This window comes from Leopardus geoffroyi, chromosome B3 (genome assembly GCF_018350155.1).
Source record: "Leopardus geoffroyi isolate Oge1 chromosome B3, O.geoffroyi_Oge1_pat1.0, whole genome shotgun sequence".
Lineage (NCBI taxonomy): Eukaryota > Metazoa > Chordata > Mammalia > Carnivora > Felidae > Leopardus > Leopardus geoffroyi.
Window position 1 is genome coordinate 147,149,315 of NC_059337.1, and position 24,503 is coordinate 147,173,817.

The 24,503-nt window shown below is 62.1% G+C and overlaps 2 long non-coding RNA genes and 3 gene segments (V, D, J or C); 2 read left to right on the forward strand and 3 right to left on the reverse strand.

Annotated features, from left to right (window-relative positions):
* LOC123584378 overlaps positions 1–24,503 on the reverse strand; it is a 208,305-nt gene that overhangs the window by 128,357 nt on the left and 55,445 nt on the right. The window contains 1 exon segment of the C gene segment in view: positions 19,858–19,924. Coding sequence covers positions 19,858–19,924 — 67 coding nt within the window.
* LOC123584377 overlaps positions 1–24,503 on the reverse strand; it is a 271,648-nt gene that overhangs the window by 44,230 nt on the left and 202,915 nt on the right. The window contains 1 exon segment of the C gene segment in view: positions 18,955–19,008. Coding sequence covers positions 18,955–19,008 — 54 coding nt within the window.
* The window catches only part of LOC123584376, a 105,004-nt gene continuing 88,345 nt past the window's right edge, over positions 7,845–24,503 (reverse strand). The window contains 8 exon segments of the C gene segment in view: positions 7,845–8,102; positions 8,207–8,322; positions 10,586–10,918; positions 11,013–11,327; positions 11,621–11,959; positions 12,047–12,364; positions 20,199–20,248; positions 20,621–20,628. Of these exon segments, the coding sequence occupies positions 8,094–8,102; positions 8,207–8,322; positions 10,586–10,918; positions 11,013–11,327; positions 11,621–11,959; positions 12,047–12,364; positions 20,199–20,248; positions 20,621–20,628 (1,488 nt within the window).
* The window catches only part of LOC123584388, a 180,578-nt gene continuing 175,631 nt past the window's right edge, over positions 19,557–24,503 (forward strand). The window contains exon 1 of the long non-coding RNA XR_006705387.1: positions 19,557–19,605. This is a non-coding gene — a long non-coding RNA (uncharacterized LOC123584388). The remainder of the gene's footprint in view (positions 19,606–24,503) is intronic.
* The window catches only part of LOC123584386, a 92,625-nt gene continuing 87,978 nt past the window's right edge, over positions 19,857–24,503 (forward strand). Inside the window, exon 1 of the long non-coding RNA XR_006705385.1 lies at positions 19,857–19,903. This is a non-coding gene — a long non-coding RNA (uncharacterized LOC123584386). The remainder of the gene's footprint in view (positions 19,904–24,503) is intronic.

Below are 24,503 nucleotides of genomic sequence, written 5' to 3' on the forward strand. Positions count from 1 at the left end.
TCCGGTTTGCGCCTGGGTGCGGCTGGTGGAAGGCACTGCGGAGGGAGGTGGGGGGACAGGCTGTGTGCTGCACGCGTGGTCGGGCCGCGGCCTCCTTGGGCCCCTCAGCCTTCCTGCTCTCTGGGGTTCTGAGACCTGCCCGGACCCGCCACTGCCCCCTAGTCACCACGCCACAGTCACTTCCACACTTGTGGCGACGATGGCCGGTGAGTTACCGGCCCCAGAAGTTTGCTCTGTAAAGGGCCAGACAGCAAATCTTTAGGCTTTTCTGTCTCTCCTCCTCTCCCCCCCTCCCCCCCTCCGCCACTCCTCTCAAACGGCAAAGACCGTTCCCAGCTTGTAGGAGGAAACAGGCTGTGGGCAGCGTCTGGCTGCGGGCGTGCTGAGGCTCACATGCCCCGGGGGACGGGGACCAGTGAGCGAGTCCCGCTGCACAGACCACTCTGCGTTCTTGCCCGGGGGACTCCCCTGTCTCTTGATCAGTCCCCCCACGTGGAGCCGGGGCCCTGGCCGTGTTTGGAGATGGGGGTGTCGCGGCTCTGGCCTGGGTGGGGGCCACCCGTGGGGGGAGGCTCTCTGTCTGTCCAAATGCTTCTGCTAACGTGGCACAGGAGTGACCGTCAGACCCTCCTCCCGAGACGCCAGCAGGGCGACGGGGAGCCAGTGCGGGCGGGAGGGGAGGGCGGCTCCTGCTGCAGGGAGGCCTTGGGTCCCGTGCCACGGCCCCCGAGCCTTCAGGGGGCATGCTACAATTCTGCAAGGGTCACTCTTGGCCGCTTTGGGGACGCGTCCTCACGTGAGGCCCCATGACAAGCTCGGGGCCCAGTCCGGTGGGCTGCTGGGTCAGCTGCGTCCCAGTCCTGGCCCGTGGGCCTGCCTTTGTCGGCTCTGCTTTCACAGGGTGTCTTGGGTGAGTCTCCTGTTCATAAAGGGCCAGAGGTGTGTCTGCTGGTGCCAAGCACAGGGCCTGGCGCACAGTAGGTGCTTGGTAGACGTCAGTTCAGGGCCTGTCTTTCCTGACTCAGATGGGACTTGAAGCCTTGCGGGAGAAGTCATGGAGGGCTGCCTGAAGGGGGCATCCTAAGAGATGGGAAGGCAGGAAGGGGTGTGTTGGGGTGGGGGCTCCTCACCTGAGACCCTGGCAGTGCCGGGCACTGTGGTGGAGTCCTCTGATGGGGTTGGCCCAAGAGTCGACGGGGGGGTCTTCGTTTCCCAAGATGCTGAAATCAGAGGAAAGTGGCAGGTGAGGGTCGGACCGTGTGTGCACTGAGGTGGGAGGGCTGCGTGGTGGACGGGAGGACCTGGAAATGGCGGGAGGGAGGGACGAGCTGGTCGTGCTGTGCAGAGGTGGGGACTGGGCCGTGGGAAGCCTCACACTCAGCCTCTGCCTTCCTTTTGCACCCTGAGGACAGGGTCTGTGGGGAAAGGGTTGGAGGGTTGGGGTGATGAGAGGTGACCCTCACGGGCGCCGCACTGGGGCCTGGGTGCCTGTGTCGGTCCTTGGGGTCAGGCCCTGGCGGAAGGTGTGGGAGACCCGGGAGGGCCCTCCTTGTGGTCTCGGGGCCACCCACCTGGCCACCGGAAGGCCTTCTGCAGCTTGCCGCTGGCGGTGCTGCACTGGTGGGGGTCTGGCTTCCAGTGGGCAGTCAGGAAGGACAGCTCAGTGTTGTCTTGTGTCTTCGGTATGAAGAGATTGGTCTTTTTGGCCTGGTCCTGCTTCTCCGAAACCGAGGTCACCTGCACGGACTCTCGGGAGTATCCTCTTGCCAAGCAGGCCAGGACTACGGGGTCGCCTTCTTTCGGGGCTTGACACCCCGAGACCAGGGGGAACACGTGCAGCACTTCTCCGGAGGCTGGAAGACAGACACGGGGTTCCGGGGTTGGGGCTCCCAAGGGTGCGGGGTGGGGGCGTGTGGCAGGGCAGAGCCGGCCGAGTGGCCGGGGCTCCCACTGCGGAGCCTGAGGTTGGGGTTGCCCAGACCCCAGTGCAGGGCGGTCCCTCCGTGATGGGCCCGGGGCCATGTGTCCCCACACCCAGGGCTCCAGCTGCTGGCCCCTGGCCACCACGGCACAGGTGCCGTTTGCCTGCAGAGGGGCCACGTGGCCAGACTTCTGTGTGGTTCTCCGAGGAGTGGGTGGGGTCGGCCCTCCCCCCCCCGCCCCCCGCCCCCCGCCCCTGTGCCCTGGGGCGGGGTGGACAGGCTGTGCTGCACACTGGGCCCTACGGGCGGCAGGTCCCGGGATGAGGGACTCCAGGTGGGCTGTCTCCAGTCCCCTTGTCCTCTCCCCAGGGACCCGGCTGGCCAAGGGCGGCTGAGCAAGTGTGAGGCCCCTGAGGGCTCTGCTGTATTTTAGTCTGTGGGCCCTTTCCTCTTGGCTCATCCCACGTCCCCCCAGGGCACCGTGCTGCCATTGCGTAGACAGGGTCAGTCATGCCCATTCTTCAGCCTGGACTGAGGTTGTCTGGGGGGGTGGGGGTGCCAACCCCCCTCCTCACTTGTCCCCTGGGGGCGGGACCCACCTCTCTGCTCTCCCAAGCACCCGGCCACCGTGCCCCTGCCTTCTCCCATCCACACGCCGGAGGCCCCCGCCGCGCAGCCTCCCTGTCTTCCCCTCGGGCCCTGAACTTGGGTCTGTGGGCTGCATTGCATCCTAAACCCCAGTGCCTCAGAACGTGATCTTGTTGCGGGGACACAGTCACAGCAGATAAAGTCATGAGGTCATACTGCCAGAGGGTGGGCTCCAAATGCAGCATGACTGTCCTTACAAAAGGGGATATAGACACGAACAGGAAGTGCTCTGCATGAGGAGGACGGTGGGACTGAGAGGAGGACCGGTGATCAGACACGGTGCTGTGCGCGAGGACGGTGGAGGGACTGGGGGGAAGACCAGGGATCAGACAGGGCGCTGCGCGCGAGGACGACGGTGGGACTGGGGGGAGGACCAGGGATCAGACAGGGCGCTGAGCGCGAGGACGACGGTGGGACTGGGGGGAGGACCAGGGATCAGACACGGCGCTGAGCGCGAGGACGACGGAGGGACTGGGGGGAAGACCAGGGATCAGACACGGCGCTGAGCGCGAGGACGACGGAGGGACTGGGGGGAAGACCAGGGATCAGACAGGGCGCTGAGCGCGAGGATGACGGAGGGACTGGGGGGAAGACCAGGGATCAGACACGGCGCTGAGCACGAGGACGAAGGTGGGACTGGGGGGAGGACGAGGGATCAGACACGGCGCTGCGCGCGAGGACGACGGAGGGACTGGGGGGAGGACCAGGGATCAGACACGGCGCTGTGTGTGAGGATGACGGAGGGACTGGGGGGAAGACCAGGGATCAGACACGGCGCTGAGCGTGAGGACGAAGGTGGGACTGGGGGGAGGACCAGGGATCAGACACGGCGCTGAGCGCGAGGACGAAGGTGGGACTGAGAGGAGGACCAGGGATCAGACACAGCGCTGCGCGCGAGGACGACGGAGGGACTGGGGGGAAGACCAGGGATCAGACAGGGCGCCTCGCGCGAGGACGACGGAGGGACTGGGGGGAGGACCAGGGATCAGACACGGCGCTGAGCGCGAGGACGACGGAGGGACTGGGGGGAGGACCAGGGATCAGACAGGGCGCCTCGCGCGAGGACGACGGAGGGACTGGGGGGAGGACCAGGGATCAGACAGGGCGCTGAGCGCGAGGATGACGGAGGGACTGGGGGGAAGACCAGGGATCAGACACGGCGCTGAGCGTGAGGACGAAGGTGGGACTGGGGGGAGGACGAGGGATCAGACACGGCGCTGCGCGCGAGGACGACGGAGGGACTGGGGGGAGGACCAGGGATCAGACACGGCGCTGAGCGTGAGGACGAAGGTGGGACTGGGGGGAGGACCAGGGATCAGACACGGCGCTGTGTGTGAGGATGACGGAGGGACTGGGGGGAAGACCAGGGATCAGACACGGCGCTGAGCGTGAGGACGACGGAGGGACTGGGGGGAGGACCAGGGATCAGACACGGCGCTGAGCCCGAGGACGACGGTGGGACTGGGGGGAGGACCAGGGATCAGACAGGGCACTGAGCGCGAGGACGACGGAGGGACTGGGGGGAGGACCAGGGATCAGACACGGCGCTGTGTGTGAGGACGACGGAGGGACTGGGGGGAAGACCAGGGATCAGACACGGCGCTGAGCGTGAGGACGAAGGTGGGACTGGGGGGAGGACCAGGGATCAGACACGGCGCTGTGTGTGAGGACGACGGAGGGACTGGGGGGAGGACCAGGGATCAGACACGGCGCTGAGCGCGAGGACGACGGTGGGACTGGGGGGAGGACCAGGGATCAGACACGGCGCTGCGCGCGCGAGGACGACGGAGGGACTGGGGGGAAGACCAGGGATCAGACAGGGCACTGAGCGCGAGGACGACGGTGGGACTGGGGGGAGGACCAGGGATCAGACACGGCGCTGAGCGCGAGGATGACGGAGGGACTGGGGGGAGGACCAGGGATCAGACACGGCGCTGAGCGTGAGGACGAAGGTGGGACTGGGGGGAGGACCAGGGATCAGACACGGCGCTGTGTGTGAGGACGACGGAGGGACTGGGGGGAAGACCAGGGATCAGACACGGCGCTGAGCGTGAGGACGACGGAGGGACTGGGGGGAAGACCAGGGATCAGACAGGGCGCTGAGCGTGAGGACGAAGGTGGGACTGGGGGGAGGACCAGGGATCAGACACGGCGCTGCGCGCGCGAGGACGACGGAGGGACTGGGGGGAGGACCAGGGATCAGACACGGCGCTGAGCGCGAGGACGACGGAGGGACTGGGGGGAAGACCAGGGATCAGACACGGCGCTGTGTGTGAGGACGACGGAGGGACTGGGGGGAAGACCAGGGATCAGACACGGCGCTGAGCGTGAGGACGATGGAGGGACTGGGGGGAAGACCAGGGATCAGACAGGGCGCTGCGCGCGAGGACGACGGTGGGACTGGGGGGAGGACCAGGGATCAGACACGGCGCTGAGCGTGAGGACGACGGAGGGACTGGGGGGAGGACCAGGGATCAGACAGGGCGCCTCGCGCGAGGACGACGGAGGGACTGGGGGGAGGACCAGGGATCAGACACGGCGCTGAGCGCGAGGACGACGGAGGGACTGGGGGGAGGACCAGGGATCAGACAGGGCGCTGAGTGCGAGGACGACGGAGGGACTGGGGGGAGGACCAGGGATCAGACACGGCGCTGTGTGTGAGGACGACGGAGGGACTGGGGGGAGGACCAGGGATCAGACAGGGCGCTGAGCGCGAGGACGACGGAGGGACTGGGGGGAGGACCAGGGATCAGACAGGGCGCCTCGCGCGAGGACGACGGAGGGACTGGGGGGAGGACCAGGGATCAGACAGGGCGCTGAGCCCGAGGACGATGGTGGGACTGGGGGGAGGACCAGGGATCAGACACGGCGCTGAGCGCGAGGACGACGGAGGGACTGGGGGGAGGACCAGGGATCAGACAGGGCACTGAGCGCGAGGACGACGGTGGGACTGGGGGGAGGACCAGGGATCAGACACGGCGCTGAGCGCGAGGACGAAGGTGGGACTGGGGGGAGGACCAGGGATCAGACACGGCGCTGAGCGCGAGGACGGTGGAGGGACTGGGGGGAAGACCAGGGATCAGACACGGCGCTGAGCGCGAGGACGAAGGTGGGACTGGGGGGAGGACCAGGGATCAGACACGGCGCTGAGCGCGAGGACGAAGGTGGGACTGGGGGGAGGACCAGGGATCAGACACGGCGCTGAGCGCGAGGACGACGGAGGGACTGGGGGGAAGACCAGGGATCAGACACGGCGCTGAGCGCGAGGACGACGGAGGGACTGGGGGGAAGACCAGGGATCAGACACGGCGCTGAGCGCGAGGACGACGGTGGCACTGAGAGGAGGACCAGGGATCAGACAGGGCGCTGAGCCCGAGGACGATGGTGGGACTGGGGGGAAGACCAGGGATCAGACACGGCGCTGAGCGCGAGGACGACGGTGGCACTGAGAGGAGGACCAGGGATCAGACAGGGCGCTGAGCGCGAGGACGACGGAGGGACTGGGGGGAAGACCAGTGATCAGACACGGCGCTGTGCGCGAGGACGACGGTGGCACTGAGAGGAGGACCAGGGATCAGACAGGGCGCTGAGCCCGAGGACGACGGAGGGACTGGGGGGAGGACCAGGGATCAGACAGGGCACTGAGCGCGAGGACGACGGTGGGACTGGGGGGAGGACCAGGGATCAGACACGGCGCTGAGCGCGAGGACGAAGGTGGGACTGGGGGGAGGACCAGGGATCAGACACGGCGCTGAGCCCGAGGACGACGGAGGGACTGGGGGGAGGACCAGGGATCAGACAGGGCACTGAGCGCGAGGACGACGGTGGGACTGGGGGGAGGACCAGGGATCAGACAGGGTGCTGTGTGCGAGGACGACGGAGGGACTGGGGGGAAGACCAGGGATCAGACAGGGCGCTGTGCGCGAGGACGACGGTGGGACTGAGAGGAGGACCAGGGATCAGACAGGGCGCTGAGCGCGAGGACGACGGAGGGACTGGGGGGAAGACCAGGGATCAGACACGGCGCTGAGCGTGAGGACGACGGAGGGACTGGGGGGAGGACCAGTGATCAGACACGGCGCTGTGCGCGAGGACGACGGTGGCACTGAGAGGAGGACCCAGGATCGGACACAACGGGCAGACGCCAGGGTTGGGGGGCATGGAGGGAATGCGCCCCCAGAAGTGACATGGTCAGCGTCCGGCTCCCGCTGTATCGGCTGCCGCAGAAGAGGGGCATACGCAGTCCGGTGCCAGAAGTGGGGTGTGACAGAGCTGACACGTGGAAGTGTCACACGTGTAGTGTCAGAACCTGAGGCTGCGGTTCTGAGGCGCACGTCAGAAAAAGCTGGACTGCCTTGAAGACGGTGCGCATGAATTTGGATGTTACCGCAATTCTGATGAGGGCTTGGAGAGGAAGGGAGCGCGGAGGGCCTCATGTCTCGGCTGTGGGCCGTGTGGACACGTGGCTCGGGACGTTTCTGAGCAAAGTGCCAGAGGAGGGGCTGGGCCCCTGCCGTCTGCTCCTGGTGGATGTGGGAGAAGGGAGAGGGAGAGGAAGGCAGGGAGCTGGCAGAGAGGAGCCAGAACTAGAAGCTTTGGGAGCGTCTCTTCCTGTCTGGACACAGGGCCCAGGGTCTGGCCGGGCCTCCTTTCGCTAAGGCATCGCCTGTGTGGTCCAACAAGCATCAGCAGGAGCCACGTGGTTACCCAGGAAAGGTCTGGCCTCCACCTGGGCCCTCGCTGCCACCGCCCCGTGGCCTGTGGCCGCCCTGGCTGCCTGTGCGGCGTCCAGGCGAGCCTCTGACGCGGGTCCCACCCCCGCCTCTGCCACGGCCTGCCCCTCGTCTGTGGTGGCCTGGGGGGACGGAGACTGTTCTCGTGCCTCCCCTCTGCCAGATGCTGTCCTAACCGTCTCACCAGAAACTTCTCCCATCCACACGCCCCAGATGCCTCAGCAGGTGGGACAAACCCTCGGGACAGGGACTTGTAGGTGGAGAGCCCTGCTGGACAGCCCTGAGGCCCAAGCTTGGTTGCTGGCTCCCGACGTGACTGGGACCCTCTCGAGCTCGGCTGCCGTCCTTCAGCAGACCGGATGAGCCTGAGACTCTGGGTCTCCCTCACGGAGATCTTTCCCGCCATGTCCCCTGGCAGGCAGTGTGCAGACAGACCCCCCCCCTTTCCCACACACGCTTCGCAACGAGGGATGGCCACCCCTGGATGCACACACAGCACACGTGGGTGCAGTTCGGGATAAAGAACCTTCACGAGAAGCAGTTTCACAGGATAAAATATAAACGTTTATTTCAAGGCGACATGTGTACACGCCGCAGAGCGGTGCTGCGTCCACGGCACTCGGCCTGGTCTTGAGAAGCCTGCGTCTTTGGGCGGCAAGCGGGAGGGGTGACGTGGGAAGGATTTAAGTGCAAGTCGACAGGCTCTGCAGGCTGGGCACCCCGGGCCCCAAGGCAGTGCCCCCCTGGGTCCCATCTTCTGGGTCTCTGAAGTTCTTAGCGGGGGGGGGGGTCATTTCACCTGGAGACGACAGACACATGAGCTGTTTCACTGCTGCCCCAGGACAGTGGGTCAGGCTCAGCCTGAGGCCATCTGTGCTCCCCCCCACTCCAGGCCGCCACTACCTTGAACAGGGTGACTGTGGTGCTGTAGAAGACGCTGAGGAGGAAGAGAACGATGAAGGTGGAGGCCATGGTGTTCAGATTCTCGAAGCCCTCCTCCTCGGCGCTCACCTCCCCCTCTGCAGGGGACACAGCACAGAGGGGTCAGGCCCAGCACCAGCACAGTCCAGCCCCAGAACCACCCTCGGCCCTCGGCTGTGCTGCACCCGGGAGGGACAGGTGGGGCAGGAGAGGGTGTCCATGGCCTCCTGGCCTTGCAGTCTCCCTTGCACCCACCTTGTGGGGCTGAGGGCTCCTGGGCTCAGTCGGGAAGGGTCTCAGCCAAGCGTTAGCTGGGCCTTGACAGCCCAAAGCGGGGGGCCAGGTGGAGGTAGCATGTGGCCAAAGCAGAGCAGGGTAGCCCTGAGCACCTTGTCCAGGAGCCCTGGGATGGCAGAGAGTGTGACAGAGAAACATAGACGTGGGGGTGCGGCCTGGGCTGGGGCCGGAGGCAGTGACCCCAGAAGAGTGGCTCACAGTGTCCTGAACTCTCCGTGGGGTGTGGTGACACAGCCGGAGCCACCTGCGGCTGAGAGGCAGAGAGCAGGGCCCCCTGCCACCTGTGGTTTGGGACAGGTGTGGCCCTGGCCGCCGAGGCCAGCGAGGGCTGGCAGTGAGGAGCTGGCAGGTGTCTGGGCCCAAGGGGACCTCTTCGCTTCCTAGTGAGATTCCCACTCACTGTCTCTCCTTCTGGGAGTGAATAGCATTTGTGGGGCCCTGGCTGGCTCGTCTGCCCTCCCAGAACTCTGGGGCCAAAGGGTCGGACAGAGCCCTGAGGCTCCAGGGAGGCTAACACTGGGGTGGTCAGGCTGAGGACACTCGGTGGGGTCTGCAGCCCCTGCACAGGTGAACTCAGGCGCCCAAGGGCTTGGTGCCAGAGAGGGCCTGGGACGGGGCCGGAAGGGGGCTGTGTTGCCTTTGCCCATTCAGGAGAGGAGATCCTACTCAGGCCCCTCCCCTTTTCTGCCCACTGGGCTCTGTTCTCCCTCACTCCTGCTCCTGGGGCCTCACTTCCCACCCTTTCCAGGGCTGGGTGTTTGCAGGGGCTCCCCACTCAGATCACGCTTTCTACAGCCTCCCTCTAGGGAGGGGCCTCCCCACCTCTGGGGCCGGTGTCCGGGCTCTGCCTGCCTTGTCCATTCACCCGTGGGTGCCTGGGCATGGCAGGGGCTCCCTTTGGCCCTGGGCCTGCCAACGGTGGCTATGGTCAGTGCCCAGGCTGGGCCAGCCCATGGACGCACCTCCGAGCTGAGACAGAAGGACGAGCAGAGCGTGGGCATGAAGGCCTGCGGAAAGTGACGTGGCCGGAGAGGGCGGAAGTGCCTGCCTGAGGCACCGAGTGACCCTGTGTGCACACGTCAGCGTATCTGTGACTGTGTGTACGTGTGTGTACCTATGTGTGCATGTGTCTGCGTGTGTCCACATGTATGGGTGTGTGCTCGTATGTATGTGTGTGCATGTCCATACCCCTGTGCATCTCTGCGTGTGTCTGCAGGTTCCTCCACGTCTATGTCCATGGGTGTGTATGCACGTGTATTTGCACCCACGTACAGCGCGTGAGTGCCTGTGTCCATGTCCATGTGTGTTTCCTGTGTGTGTGTTTACATGCCTGCATGGGTGTGCATGTGTGTGTCTGTGTGTGCATGTGTCTGTGCCTGTGCGTGTGTAAGTACCCGTGTGCATGCACGTGTGTGCCTGTGTGCATGCGTGTGTGTCCATGTGTCCGTGCCTGTGCACGCGTAAGTACCCGTGTGCATGCACGTATAAGCTTGCGTGTGTGTGCATGTGTGTGTGTGTGTGCATGTGTGCAGGTGTGTGTATGTGTGTGAGTCCACGTGTCTGTGCCCGTGCGTGTGTAAGTACCCATGTGCACACACGTGTGTGCCTGTGTGCATGCGGGTGTGTCCAGGTACCCACGTGCATGCACATATAAGCCTGCACGTGTGCGCATGCGTGCAGGTGTTCATGGGTGTGTACGTGTGTGCCACACACCTGGGTGGCCATGAGAGCAGCGAGAGGAGCACAGAGACCTTCAGAGGCTGGGTGGGGGCAGGGGCGGTGCTGGAGGCTGGTCTGGGGGTGAGGACAGCACAGCTGTGGCCCCGGTAGGCGAGAGCATCGCTCACTCAGGACGAGCATCTTTTGAATGGATGTTTTTATTTCTAATTTTGATAAAACGCCACATCTCGCCCCGTTGACACGGTTAGTTTGCGCACATGCACACACAGCGACGGGTTCCCCAGGGACTCTGGGATCCACCCGGAGTGGGGCGGCCCACAGGTCAGTAGCAGGTGGTGGCCGTGTCAGACAAGACCAGGGACACGTTGTACAGGGTGGGTTTACCGGTGGACTTGTCCACGCTCCTCTCCGTCACCATGTGGGGCAGGGCCTCGTGGCCCACAACACAGGTGTAGGTCTCCCCCGAGCTCCACTCCTCCTCACTCACAGTCAGGGTGCTGTGGACAAAGTAGAGGTGGGGGTCCTGGGGCTCGGGCTTCGGGTCACTGGTCACGTAACTCTCAGAGGACATGGGTTGGCCTTTCTGCAGCCATTGCACGAACACGTCTGCGGGTGAGAAGCCCTTCACCAGGCAAGTGACTGTGGCCGACTCCCGCAGGCTCAGCTGCTCCCGGCTGGGTGGCAGGACGTAGACGGAGGGCGGTTGCTTGTTGACGTCTGTGGGAGGAAAGGCGGCTGTGAGCTCAGGTGGGGGGCTGGGGGGGGAGAGGCTGTGGGAGAGTCCCGGGGCAGAAGAGAAGCAGACTCCTACCCTTGGGTTTAGAGATGGTCTTCTTCAGTGGTGAGGGCAGATCTGTGTGGGTCACCGTGCAGGTGAAGTCCTCCCCTGACTCCCAGTCCTCCACACAGACGGTGGCCTCCCCCGTGGCACTGAAGGTGTTGTTGAGGTTGCTCTGGAAGTTGGTGGTGGTTGGCAGAAAGTCGCCATTCTGGCGGGTCCAGGAGATGTTCAGGCTGTCGCGGGTGGTCAGGTCTACGACCCTGCAGGACAGCTTGGCCGACTTGGTTTGGAAGATGCTGGCGAAGGTGGGGGGAATGGTGAAGATTCTGATGCTGGCCTGCGTGTCTGGATCGGGAGAGAGTTTGTGTCAGTGACTGGCTGGATGGGCAACCGGGCAAAGGGGGGAGGTTTTCCCAAGAGAACGGAAGCTGGCCACGCCGAGCCTTCCTGAGCCCCAAGGACCCCTTGGAGGGGATGCTGGGCGCCCCCCCCCCCCCCACCTGACAAGTGGCCCTCTCCCTGCCCTTGGCCGCTCCAGGAAGCCAAGGCTCAGGAAGCGGCTGCCCTGAGTGGACACCTATGAATGTGAGGAGGAGTCCCTGCCCCGAGGGGCTGCACCAGGGGCCAGGACCACTCACTGAGGATGCATGCGGAGGACACGTTCTTCTTGAAGGTCAGCCCATTGTGCTCCACATTGCAAGTGAACACGCTCTGGCTGAGCCAGGCACTCTCGGTGATGGTCAGCGTGCTGAGCACCCTGAAGGTCACGGGCCCGGGCCCTTGGTCCTCAGCCTCCACGTTGCCTGGGTTGAAGCCCGACTTGATGGGCTTTCCGTCACGAAGCCAGGACACAGAGATCTTCTTGGGGGTGAAGCCTGTTGCCTGACAGAGAAGCTGGGACGTGCGCTGGTTGTTGTCAGAGAAGGCGTCACGGGGTGGGATGAAGACAGTCACGTTGGGGGACAGCTCTACAGGCGCTGCGGTGAAGGGGACAAGACGTCAGCCCACCTGACCCCCCTCCCTGCCCCCATCCCCGGCCATGGGTAGGAGAGCCCGACTCTCACCTGGGATGGGCACGTTCACCTCACTGTTGCCCTCGGGGTGTTTCACATTGCATGTGAGGAAGTCATCTGAACCCTGGAGGACGTCCACGGAGGGCAGGAGCACCTGAGAGGTAGCCACGTACTTGCCCTCTCTCAGGACTGGAGGGAAGGTCTGGATGTCCTGGTTGTTGACCACACTGCTGTTCTTGTAGTTCCAGGAGAAGGTGACGGAGCTGGGCAGGAAGTCCCGGGCCAGGCAGCCCATGGCCACCAGGGGCTCATCGGACAGGGAGCTCTCGCAGGTGATGAGGGGGAAGAGATTTGGACGGGATGAGGTCTCTGAGGACCAGAGAGGGACAAGAGACAGGGGTGAGAAGGCGTCTCCTTCCCACGCTCTGCCAGGCGGGCCAACGCCAACCACACGGCTCCCTCATTTCGCTACCACGAGGGCTGCCCTCGCGGCCTCGCCAGCCTGGACCGACGGCGCAGTGGGCAGCTGTGTCGAGGCCCAGGTCCTGCTGGGAAGGGGAGGCAAGGCGGCCCCCGCCCTGCTGCACAGGTCCAGCTCTGGGCTTGTGGGAAGTTGGGGCTGCTTCACGCTGGGAGGGGCGGATGTGACCTCCTCCCGGCACCTGCCACCCTTGCACTCAAGTGCACTCTGGTGCCTGGCTCTCAGCTCAGGACAGCTCGGCCCTGACCGGCGGCGCCTTCCCTCTGAGACCCCAGAGCCACGGAGGCACACTCAGCCACGCGCCCCGTGAACTGTCCATGTGGCAGGCTGACAGCATGGAGAGAGGACCCCCCAGGCCCCCAGACAGACCACCAGCCCAGGCCTGTGTGTCTTGGGTCAGCAGAGACTGTGAACACGAGGAGTGGGGATTACGCAGATTCCTCTTGGCCCGCCCTTTGCACAACCAGGTCACTGAGGTCAGCCCAGTGTTAGTCAGGACAGTCCAGCAAGGCCAGGTCTCCCCAGTTAGAACTAAATGGCCCAACGTGGGTTATTCTAGCACAAGCCTGGACATCACACTCCTCTAAGCCAAGCCACTCAGAGAGTCCATTTCTGCTGGACCGGCTCAGTGACCCTGATTAATCGGTTTGGTGTACTAACCCTAGCACACATCAGCCCAACCCAGCTCAGCCCAGCTCAGCTCAGCCCAGCTCAGCCCGGCCCAGCCTGGCCTACTCCAGCTTAGCTCAACCCAGCTCAACCCAACTCAGCTCAGCTCAGCCCAGCCCAGCTCAGCCCAGCTCAGCCCAGCTCAGCCCGGTTCAGCCTGGCTCAGCTCAGTCCAGTTCAGCCCAGTGCAACCTAGCTAAACTCAGCCTGGCCCAGCCCTGCCCGGTTTAGCTCAACCTATCCTAGCCCATCCCAGCCTAGCCCTGCTCATCCCAGTCCAGCCCAGTTCAGCTCAGCCCAGCTCAGCTCAGCTCAGCTCAGCCCAGTGCAGCCCAGTTCAGCCCAGACCAGAACGGTCCAGCTCAGCCCAACCCAGCTCAGCCCAGAGCAAGCCAGCTAAGCTCAGCCTAGCCCAGCCCAGCCCGGTTTAGCTTAGCCCAGTTCAGCCCAGTTCAGTCCAGCTCAACCCAGAACAGCCCAGCCCAGCTCAGCTCAGCTCAGCTCAGCCCAGCTAAACTCAGCCCAGCTCAGCCCAGCTCAGTTTAGCCCAGGTCAGCCCCAGCTCAGCCCCAGCTCAGCCCAGCTCAGCCCAGCTCAGCTCAGCCCAGCTCAGCCCAGCTAAACTCAGCCCAGCTCAGCCCAGCTCAGTTTAGCCCAGGTCAGCCCCAGCTCAGCCCCAGCTCAGCCCAGCTCAGCTCAGCCCAGCTCAGCCCAGCTAAACTCAGCCCAGCTCAGCCCAGCTCAGTTTAGCCCAGCTCAGCCCCAGCTCAGCCCCAGCTCAGCCCAGCTCAGCCCAGTGCAACCCAGCTAAGCTCAGCCTAGCTCAGCCCGGTTTAGCTCAACCTAGTCCAGCCCAGCTCAGCTCAGCTCAGCCCACCTCAGCTCAGTTCAGCCCAGGTCAGCTCAGTTCAGCTCAGTTCAGCCCAGTTCAGCCCAGCTCAGCCCAGCCCAACTCAGCCCAGTTCAGCCTGGCTCAGCTCAGCCCAGTGCAACCCAGCTCAGCTCAGCTCAGCTCAGCCCAGGGCAAGCCAGCTAAGCTCAGCCTAGCCCAGCCCGGTTTAGCTCAGCCCAGTTCAGCCCAGCTAAACTCAGCCCAGCTCAGCCCAGATTAGCTTAGCCCAGCTTAGCCCAGTTCAGCTCAGCTCAGCCCAGCTCAGCCCAGTTCAGCTCAGCCCAGCTAAGCTCAGCCCAGCCCAGCCTGGTTTAGCTCAACCTAGCCCAGCTCAGCTCAGCCTAGCTCAGCCTAGCTCAGCCCAGCTCAGCTCAGCTCAGCCCAGCCCAGCTCGGTTTAGTTCAACCTAGCCCAGCCCGGCTCAGCTCAGCCCAGCCCAGCCCGGCCCAGCCCGGTTTAGCCCAACCTAGCCCAGCTCAGCCCAGCTCAGCTCAGCTCAGCCCATCTCAGCCCAGTTTAGCTCAGCCCAGCTCAGCCCCAGCTCAGCCCAGCCCAGTTCAGCCCAGCGCTAAGCTCAGCTCAGCCCAGCCCAGCCCGGTTTAGCTCAACCTAACCCAGCCCAGCTCAGCTCAGCTCAGCTCAGCCCAGCCCAGCTCAGCTCAGCCCGGTTTAGCTCAACCTAGCCCAGCCCAGCTCAGCTCAGCTCAGCCCAGCCCGGTTTAGCTCAACCTAACCCAGCCCAGCTCAGCTCAGCTCAGCTCAGCTCAGCCCAGCCCGGCTCAGCTCAGCCCGGTTTAGCTCAACCTAGCCCAGCCCAGCTCAGCTCAGCTCAGCCCAGCCCAGCCCGGCTCAGCTCAGCCCGGTTTAGCTCAACCCAGCCCAGCTCAGCTCAGCTCAGCTCAGCCCAGCCCAGCCCAGCCCAGCCCGGCTCAGCTCAGCCCAGCCCAGCCCAGCCCGGTTTAGCTCAACCTAGCCCAGCCCAGCTCAGCTCAGCTCAGCCCAGCCCAGCCCGGCTCAGCTCAGCCCGGTTTAGCTCAACCTAGCCCAGCCCAGCTCAGCTCAGCTGAGCCCATCCCAGCCCGGTTTAGCTCAACCCAGCCCAGCTCAGCTCAGCTCAGCCCAGCCCAGCCCAGCCCAGTTTAGTTCAACCTAGCCCAGCTCAGCCCAGCTCAGCTCAGCCCAGCTCAGCCCAGCTCAGCCCAGCCCAGCCCGGTTTAGCTCAACCTAGCCCAGCTCAGCCCAGCTCAGCTCAGCCCAGCTCAGCCCAGCTCAGCCCAGCTCAGCTCAGTTCGGCCCAGTTTAGCCCGGCTCAGCCTAGCTCAGCCCAGTTTAGCTCAGCTCAGCTCAGCCCCAGCTCAGCCCAGCCCAGTTCAGCCCAGCTCAGCCCAGTGCTAAGCCCAGCCCAGCCCGGCTCAGCTCAGCCCGGTTTAGCTCAACCTAACCCAGCCCAGCCCAGCTCAGCTCAGCTTAGCTCAGCCCAGCCCAGCCCGGTTTAGCTCAACCTAACCCAGCCCAGCTCAGCTCAGCTCAGCTCAGCCCAGCCCAGCCCAGCCCAGCCCGGCTCAGCTCAGCCCAGCCCAGCCCAGCCCGGTTTAGCTCAACCTAGCCCAGCCCAGCTCAGCTCAGCTCAGCCCAGCCCAGCCTGGCTCAGCTCAGCCCGGTTTAGCTCAACCTAGCCCAGCCCAGCCCAGCTCAGCTCAGCTCAGCTCAGCCCGGTTTAGCTCAACCTAGCCCAGCCCAGCTCAGCTCAGCTCAGCCCGGTTTAGCTCAACCTAGCCCAGCCCAGCTCAGCTCAGCTCAGCCCAGCCCAGCCCGGCTCAGCTCAGCCCGGTTTAGCTCAACCTAGCCCAGCCCAGCCCAGCTCAGCTCAGCTCAGCTCAGCCCGGTTTAGCTCAACCTAGCCCAGCCCAGCTCAGCTCAGCTCAGCCCGGTTTAGCTTAACCTAGCCCAGCTCAGCTCAGCTCAGCCCAGCCCAGCCCAGCCCGGTTTAGTTCAACCTAGCCCAGCTCAGCCCAGCTCAGCTCAGCCCAGCTCAGCCCAGCTCAGCCCAGCTCAGCTCAGTTCAGCTCAGTTCAGCCCAGTTTAGCCCAGCTCAGCCCAGCTCAACCCGGTTCAGCTCAGCCCAGGCCAGTTCAGCCCAGTTAAGCTCAGCCCAGCCCAGCCCAGCCCAGCTCAGCCCAGCTCAGCCCGGTTCAGCCCAGCCCAGTTCAGCCCAGCTCAGCCCAGTTCAGGCCAGCTCAGTGCAGCTAAGTTCAGCCTAGCTCAGCCCAGTTCAGCTCAGCCCAAGCTCATCTCAGAAATGCCAGCTCAATCTGGTTTAGTCCAGTTTAGCTGAGGACTGCTTTGGGCAGCCCAGTGTAGTCCTGTACAGTGTAGTCCCAAAAGCCCAGTCCTGGGACTGGCCAGAAAATTTCAGGCCACCAGACCGGCGTGCCTTCGCCAAAGCCATCTTATCCAGGAATCCTGTACAGCTGAGCCTAGCTCAGGGTCAGTGCCTTCTGGTGCCCATCCCTACCTTTCCCACCCTTGTGTGTCCTTGGGGATTTCTCCAGTGGAATCCCCTATTTTTCCATGGCCCTGTCCAGTCTCAGCCAGCTCTTGGCCCCCAAGCATTATCAGTCACTACCACCTCAGTTTCCCGGGTAAAATACTTCCCGGCAAGTTTAAATTCACCAAGACATTTTATAAGGACTGAGGAGTGTTTGCCGTCATCAGAGTGAAAACCCGTCTTTGCCTTAGAGTAGGCAGAGACTTTGCTTCAGAAAACTGTGCTGGGGACTCTCCCCATGGGGCCTTCACTGTCCTGGGTACATGCCCTTAGCTGGTCTCCTCCCTTCTGAGTCTAAAGTAGGCCCCCAACTTTAACTAAATTTCCTCTAAATAAAAATCATCATTAAACATGACCAAAAACGCATCTCATCTGAATTTGCGCATACAATTCTGCTCTTTGTCCTGAAGCTTTTCACAAGGCGAAGGCTACTTTGAAATGCACAATAATGACCTCAAATCCGAAGCTGCGTTTATGACTCAAAGATGGCATGAAAGGCACTTTGTTTATGTTAGAGCATCTGAGCCATAGCATCCATAGTTAAGAAGCCAAGACAATGGCCACTCAGGATTCATACAAATAAATCTCACTCTTTCCCTGAGCGATCTTAAAAAATGACTCCTCCTCAAGCAGAAACCAAAACACCACACACAAACTTTCCGGAGCAGCAAATTTGGCAGCCGGGACTGCCTCTCTCTTACCATTTTGGCTCCCTGGTCACCAGACAGACAGTCCCGTGGGGTCTTTGGTATTGAAGAATTCCTCCAAATCCATTAAAATTGGCTCTTTGATGAATAGCCAGTCGGCAGAAGCCACGGCAGCCCCGGGGGTGGGGGGGCAGGTGGACCCTCCACTGGGGCCCCTTCAGTTCAGGAGCCGGCCCGAATTCCTTTCTGATTCGAGACCTGACTGGGCTCCCTCTTACTCCAACAACCAACACTCTTCACTGAAATCATTCAGGACAATCAGCACACACGCTTCGCCTAAAACACGTCCCAACAAGAGTGCTCGAAAAGCAGTCTTGAAAGTGCTGACATGAATGAAGGCCGCTTTATCAGGATATCTAAATGCTTCTTAATCACGGAGAGAAAATCAACCAACTTAAAATATTTAGAACACAGTACTTATGAAAACAATGCTTCGGGGTGTTAGAAAATGTTTGAGATTAATGACCGTTTGAGGAAATAACTAATTTAAAAAGTTAACATGAATGCATTGATAAACTGTCCCCCAGACTTCTCATTTCTTACATGTCTTAGTTTCAAAATGAGTATAAATGAGATGTTGGCAAGCGAAGACTGAAGAATTAAATTCAAATCGTTAAAAAAGGAACTGTTCCAGCTTCTGCCAGCGCCTCGGTCTTATTTTAGAAATGCAAATTATGCAGGTGTTGTTTTTCAGACTCGCAGGGCTGAGCAAAACCTCCCGAAAACCATAAGCTATAAATTTGCCAAGTCTGTTTACTTGTTTCCCGAAATAGACCGTCCCTGTGACCTGTTTCCGGCCACCTGGTGCAGGTGTCCGGCCCCACACGCCGCCCCCTGGCCAACTCCACAACACCACTTCCAGAATAGCTGAATTAAATAAAAAGTAAACGAATTCATCACTGCCAGAACTCAGCTCTGGGTAGGGGGGCCACAACACCATGTTACTATGTCCTGTATCTACTCCAGAAAGACATGATTCATGCTTGCTAATTGACGGATAGGATTAAAAAGTTTGGCATGCTCGAAAATCTCTCACATTTTAAAGTCTCAGTGGTCTTAATTATTTTTCTCAGGAGCCACTTCAGACATACCCTGTCCTTTGATAGTTACCGCGCCTCTCACGGGGAGCAAGCTGTCTCCTCCCAGAAGCTGCCCGCACTGAGCCGAGCTCGGTGGCCCCAGGCCTGCCCTTCCTAGGCGCCTAGTCCTTGCAGTTGACCCAGAATTCTAAGCACAGAACACCACTCCTCATTCCGAAAAAAGTCTTTCACGGCGCGCTCTCTGTGCGGCATTCTTGTGGCGCTCCAAACACAGCTGCCCACACACACTCGTGAGCCGACACCAGGATCCAGGTAGCGAGACCTCTCCTGCCACAGCCACACTGTCCTGCGGCCATGGGGGTCCTGGCAACTCACCCACACGTGGCCTGTCCAGCCTCCAGCCCCTCTTCAGGGGCTCAGTTACTGCCCCGGACATGCTGGCACTATTCCAGTTTTAGAAAAGCATCAAAATCAGGAGGCTCTGAAATCCCTAAGGCACCCAGCTCTCGTCCCCTCCCGGCCAGCCTGTCCCCGGGGGACAGTCCTGAGGACCAGCCACCGATGCCCAGAAAACCCCACAGACAGGAGTAGAAAATAAAGGCCCCAGCAGGGCCGCTCCTACCTGAGGACACGGTGACTGTGGTTCCATGGCCCCAGAGATCGATAGCGTAGTAATCACAGTGGTGAAGTCTCCATTTGCACCCATCAAAACCCTGGGGGCCTCACCTGGCATCGCCCCCTCTGGAGGCCAGGCACTGCCAGGCCGCACGGAGGCCGACCCTCCAAGTCACTGTTATCTGGAGGGTCCTGGACCCCCTCACTGGCCCTGGTCCCCACACCCCACTGCCCCTGAGACCCCATGTCCTGGCCTGGCCCCTCAGAAGCCAGACCACCGCCTGCCTGGGCCGCCCGACTACAAACCGCAGCCCCGAACAGGAACTCAGAAGTCCAATCAGCCCCAAGGGCCACTGCCCCGGATGGCAGGTGCATCAGGGTCACAGACCCCAATTATGTTGATTATACCACAGTCACGGGGGCCCCCCAGGAGGCTTCAGTTACGTGGCCAGGCCACTCAAAGGAGCCGCCTTGTCCCCAACTGTGGGAAGGTGATCTCCAGCCCAGTGTCTGGGGGACCCTGTCTCTGCCTCCATTTCCCGGCCTCCAAAATGCCCCAAACCCCAGATCTCCCCAAGTGCAGCCAGAGTGGGAAGGGTGAGGACCCACCTGAAGACACGGTGACCGGGGTCCCGGGGCCCCAGTAGTTGAACCAGTTGTCACATTGTGACAATGTTGGTGGGGCCCCGGACAAGAAGTGGGGCCTGGCTAAGGCCTCGGTCCACCTCAGATCACAGCCAGTGGGGCTGAGAGGACCAGGTGGCCCCTGAAGCTGAGGGTGGCTGAGGTCCCCGGAGAGCCTGGCCACCAAGCCAGCCCTAGATCCGAGACCCTGGCACCCTCCGTTTTCTCCCCAAATGCAGCCAAAACCTCCCGACAGAGAGAGGAGAGGAAAGCCGGGAGGACTCACCTGAGGACACCGTCACCAGGACTCCTCGGCCCCAGTAGTCAAAATAGTCACATTGACACGGGCCCCGCTAAGGGGTGTACAAAAACCTTACCCCCTGACCACTGCCTGGCTTCCTGAATCCTCAGGTGTGAGCCCCCTCCAGCCCTGGACACGGAGCCCCCTCTGCCAACCTGCCTTCCACAGGCCGGAGGCCCCGCTCCCTGCAGAAAGGCCATCGGCAAGGTGGGAACCCCACAGCCTCAGAAGCAGCCCCCTGGCCTCCCCAGAAGGTCCCACACAGACCAAGGAGCCTCTGGATATTCCTCCCTCGGACAGAGGGAGCAGACAGAAAGTCATCTTACCTTGGGAGACGGTGACCTGGGTACCTTGGCCCCAGATACCAAAAGTATTGCACAGGGAAACAGTCCCTGCTTCTCCCCAGACAAAAATCTTCCCTGGCCCCTTGCACGGGCTGGGACTCATTCCCCAAGGATGCAGCGGACACAGCTGGCTTCCCTGCCCCCAGCCGCCCAACCCCAGGGCACGAGGGAGGCAGGCAGGGGTGCAACTACTCGAGGAGATGGTGACCGGGATGCCCCGTCCCCACATGTCGAGCTCTTAGCGACACTAGTGTGCCGGGCCAGCCCCTAGCACACAAACAGCCAGGCCCGGCCCTAACCCTGCTCTGCCACAACTTCTCCTTCCAGCCAACACCTGTCCCCGGGGCTTCTCTTCTCTCTGCCGGCTCTCAGCTTGCTTACCACCAGGGGCCCTGTCAGCTCTAAAGGCTAGTCCCTAATGGGGCTGGGGGCCCAGCAGGCCTCAGGCACTCAGCCCATGGTGGAGCTGTGACCGGCCCAGGGACCTGGCCTGAGGCCCCCAGAGCAGGTGCAAGGGGGACTCACCTGAGGAGACGGTGACCAGGGTGCCCTGGCCCCAAAACTGGAAGGAATCATAGGCACGGTGAGCTGTCCCTGTGCTGGGGACTGCAGAACCCCCCCCCCACAGCCAGGGTCCCCAGGGAGCCCCAGGAACTAGAAAGTCTGTTTTCTGCTTGAAGAGATGATCCACCCTGGGCCCTGGCATGTTCCTCCCTGACCTCAGTGTCCTGGCCCGGGCTTTGGATGTCCTTCCCGACACCCGACTCCCTTTGGGTCCCGAGGTCACGTTCTCGCTGCTCTGCCTTCCGATGACCTTCACTGCCTGGGGCCCAGTGTTGCCCTCCCTCCCTGAACCACTGGCCAAGCTGCGCCCCAGCACCCAGTCCGCTGCATACACCATGCCTCCCCCAGGGCCTTGGCGACCCAGTCCATCCCTCTGGCTGGAACGCGTCTCTCTGTCATGACCACTTGGGAAATCCCCTGGCTTTCTGTGACCAGCTCGACACCACTTCCTCCCCTCCCCCGGCTTCGTTGGGTTGCCCAGCGACTCCCGCCCCTGGCCCTGCAGTGAGCCCCAGAGAATGAGCAGCTGGCCACCCTGGGAGTGCTCTGGCACTGGGTTTCTGTAGAGCTGTCGGTCACGGTGGCCCTGGTTAGCGCTATGGTTCCTGGCTTGGCCAAAACCCCACGGGCTGTAAGGCAGGCGAGGGGGAGCTTGGTGGTGGGCCACAGGGCACACAGGAGACCCGGACCTCCATCCGCCATCATTCCTGAGTCACGAGCACACAATGATCAAAATGTTGAAGGCCTCCCCTGCGCATTTTCCTTCTTTCTTTCTTTCAGAAATAAGAGCAGATCCAAGGCCGGGTCCATGAGCCACCTGCATTTGAGCTGTGTTGTCCGAGGACATCCCCAGTGGTGGCCCGTGGGCCCCACCCAGGCTCATGGCTGACCAGAGAGGTAGGCCCCATGGGGCTAGAGTCTCAGTCTGTGAGACTGCCCCTCCTCAGCTCACACAGGTAGAGGCAGCAGCATCTATGTCGTTAACTCTGCCCACTCATGTCTTCTGTGGACCAGGACTCCCAGGAGGCCAGGGCCACACCAAGCCCTTCATGCCCCCGGGGAGAGATGTCTGTGTTCCCACCCATCAGACCTAGGGCTGAGTGCCGGGACCCACAGGCTCCCATGGGCCAGCTGTGAGTGTGGCGGGTGTGTGTGACAGGGCGGGGGGAGACGGAAGGGAGACAACCAAGGACTGGGAGGGATGATGAGACCCCGAGGCTTGGGGCCGAGCAGGTGAGGGAAGGGCATGCTAGAAGCACATGTGTCTGTGTGCCTGTGGGTTTGGGTGCATAACTCCAGGCACAGGGACAACCAGAGCCTTGATCCAGGCTGGGCTGTGGGCCTGGAGAAGAGTGGCGGGTGGCTTGGTTGTAGATGGACTCAAGATGGCCTTTGTGCCCTTTGAAGAAGCTGAGGGTCTTTCTCTGGAAAGTTCTGTCTAGTATGGCATGGAGGATGGATGTGGGCTGGGCTGGGGCCACCAGGAGTAGGAAGGCCGTGGGGCTGTGGGAGGCAGAGGGCAGGGATGGCAGGCGTGTCTGAGGTGGGGCTCCCAAGAAGCAGGACAAAGGCTGGGGCTCCAGGTCACTGGCCTGGTCTTTGGGAAGTGGGGGCAATGCTGGAGGTGTAGGCACAGCGATGGTGCAGGTGGTGATGTTGGCCTCAGGTGTGAGGTGCCGGGGAGACCCTGCTGTGATGCTGGGGTTCAGGACCTCTCCAGAAACAGCTGGACCGCAGCATGTGGACAGTGTCCGGGTCTGAGGCAATGAGGGTGAGCCTGGGGAGTGCTGTGGGGATGCCCTGTGTGAAGGCGGATAGGCTCAGTGGCCTGGGGGTGTCTGTGGAGGAAGCAGGCGGGGGAGGAGAGGCAGGGGTGAGGTGGGGAGAGTGGAGTAGGAACAGGGACTCTGTAGCCTGAGTGAGAACTGGCCAGTCCTGGGGACCCGGGGGCCGGGGCAGACTGAGGAGTGGGGCATGGCCTGTGCCTTCTCCCCACTGCCATGCCCAGCCTCCAGTGCCTGCCCTCCATGGCCCGTGGGGGTGGCTTCTGGCTTGCAGGCCGGGCTTCCTGCAGCCCCAGCCCCTTTATGGAGGCTCTTTGTGCTGTGGTCTTGGCTCTGGGGCCTCCTGTCTCCTTTTAGGGACCAAAGGGCAAGGTCTGCTTCTGGCCCTTGAGGAAGCACCTGCTCTGGCTTTCTAGGGCCTTCCGTTCCTGGCTGGGGCAGGGAAGGTGCCCTTCATGCCCTGCTGGCCCTCCCCCACAGTAGAGAGCCAGCCAGGCTGCAGGCATCGTCTGGCCTGCAGAGGACCCAGTTCAGCTCTTGTAGACCGGTGTGTCCTATCGGGCCCCTGGGCAGGGTAGGAGCTGACCTCAGCAGAGCTCTTTGAGCCTTCTAGAAAGATCTCTGACCTGTCATCCCTGGTTTTTCCTGGCAATCCATGTGGAGTTTGGGTCGGGGCAGCTGTGGTGGGTCCTGAGCCTGCAAACCATGCTGCTGGCTGTGGTCATGCCCAGGCTGGGCTCCTTCTGCAGCATCCCACAGCCCAGTTCCAGGAGCCTGCCCTTGCCCCTCTCTCCACCACAAGCACATGTCAGGGAAAGGACATGGGCGTCACAGGTGGGTGCCCCAGTGAGTGCCGGGCATGGTGTCTGGATCGGTGTAATGAGGTGTCCAGAATGGGGCTATCTGCTCAGTCTTCCGGGCTCTGCCCATAGCTTCAGCCTCCAGGGGCCCTACCCCTTCCAGAATGGAGACTGAGAAGGTGTCTCCTGGTTCGGCTGCTACGAGCAAGACTCCAGTGGAGCTGAAGGCTGAACCCCTGGGATGGGAGGGGAGGGCACCCTGTCACTCAGCTCCCCTGTTAGTCATGGCATGTCCATGCAAGTGCTTCTGAAAACAGCCAGTGAGCTAAGAGTCATGGGGCCTTGAGGTCCTTCCAGGCCTTGGTGGGCTAATCACACTCTAGGGTCACATTCCCCCAGGATCGGACACTGTGGTAGACCAGATGGCCAGAATGCAAGTAGTTGAAAACATTCCTAATGTGCACAGGGAGAGGCTTTGTGTCTGAGATTTGCCTTGATGGCCTCTGCCATCAGGGAACTTACTCCTGAGCACTTTCCCCAGAAGGAAGGTCCTTATGCATGAGAAACATGACAGGAAAGTCCTTCTTGCTTCACTTGTTAGACCAGAAGCAACACAAGAGCAAATGGCTGCTGCCACTGATAAACCAACAGTTGTGAGAAGCCACCAAAGGGAATAGAAAGGAATGAGAAACGGAATTTCCCTCCTCAAATACCCTATGATGAGCAAAAAAAGTAAAAACCAGAAAGAAGGCAAGAGCTTACAAACAAACAAACAAACAAACAAAGAAACAAAATGGGTGGGAACACAAACTCATGCTATGGTCAAAGAAAGAGCGAGAGTCCAGAGGCTGCTGGCACGCTCCCCACTTCACCCCTACAGCCCACAAGATGCAGTGGGGCGTTAACAAAGCCCGGAGAAGGCCCATATGTTCCTCCCGTTCCTGAGGGAAGGGGCTGGCCAGGGGGTCTGCATGCCACAGGACAGAGCACTTTCAGTGCACGGGAAAAAGGATCCACAGCGCCAGTCTTCTCAGTGAGTGAGGAGTCAGGACAGGAGTCTTCCCAGACGCCGAGGCTATGGGGTAGTGGTCGGGGGCCTCTGTGGATGTCTGGCTGCTCCTCCGTGGTGGGAGAGGGGC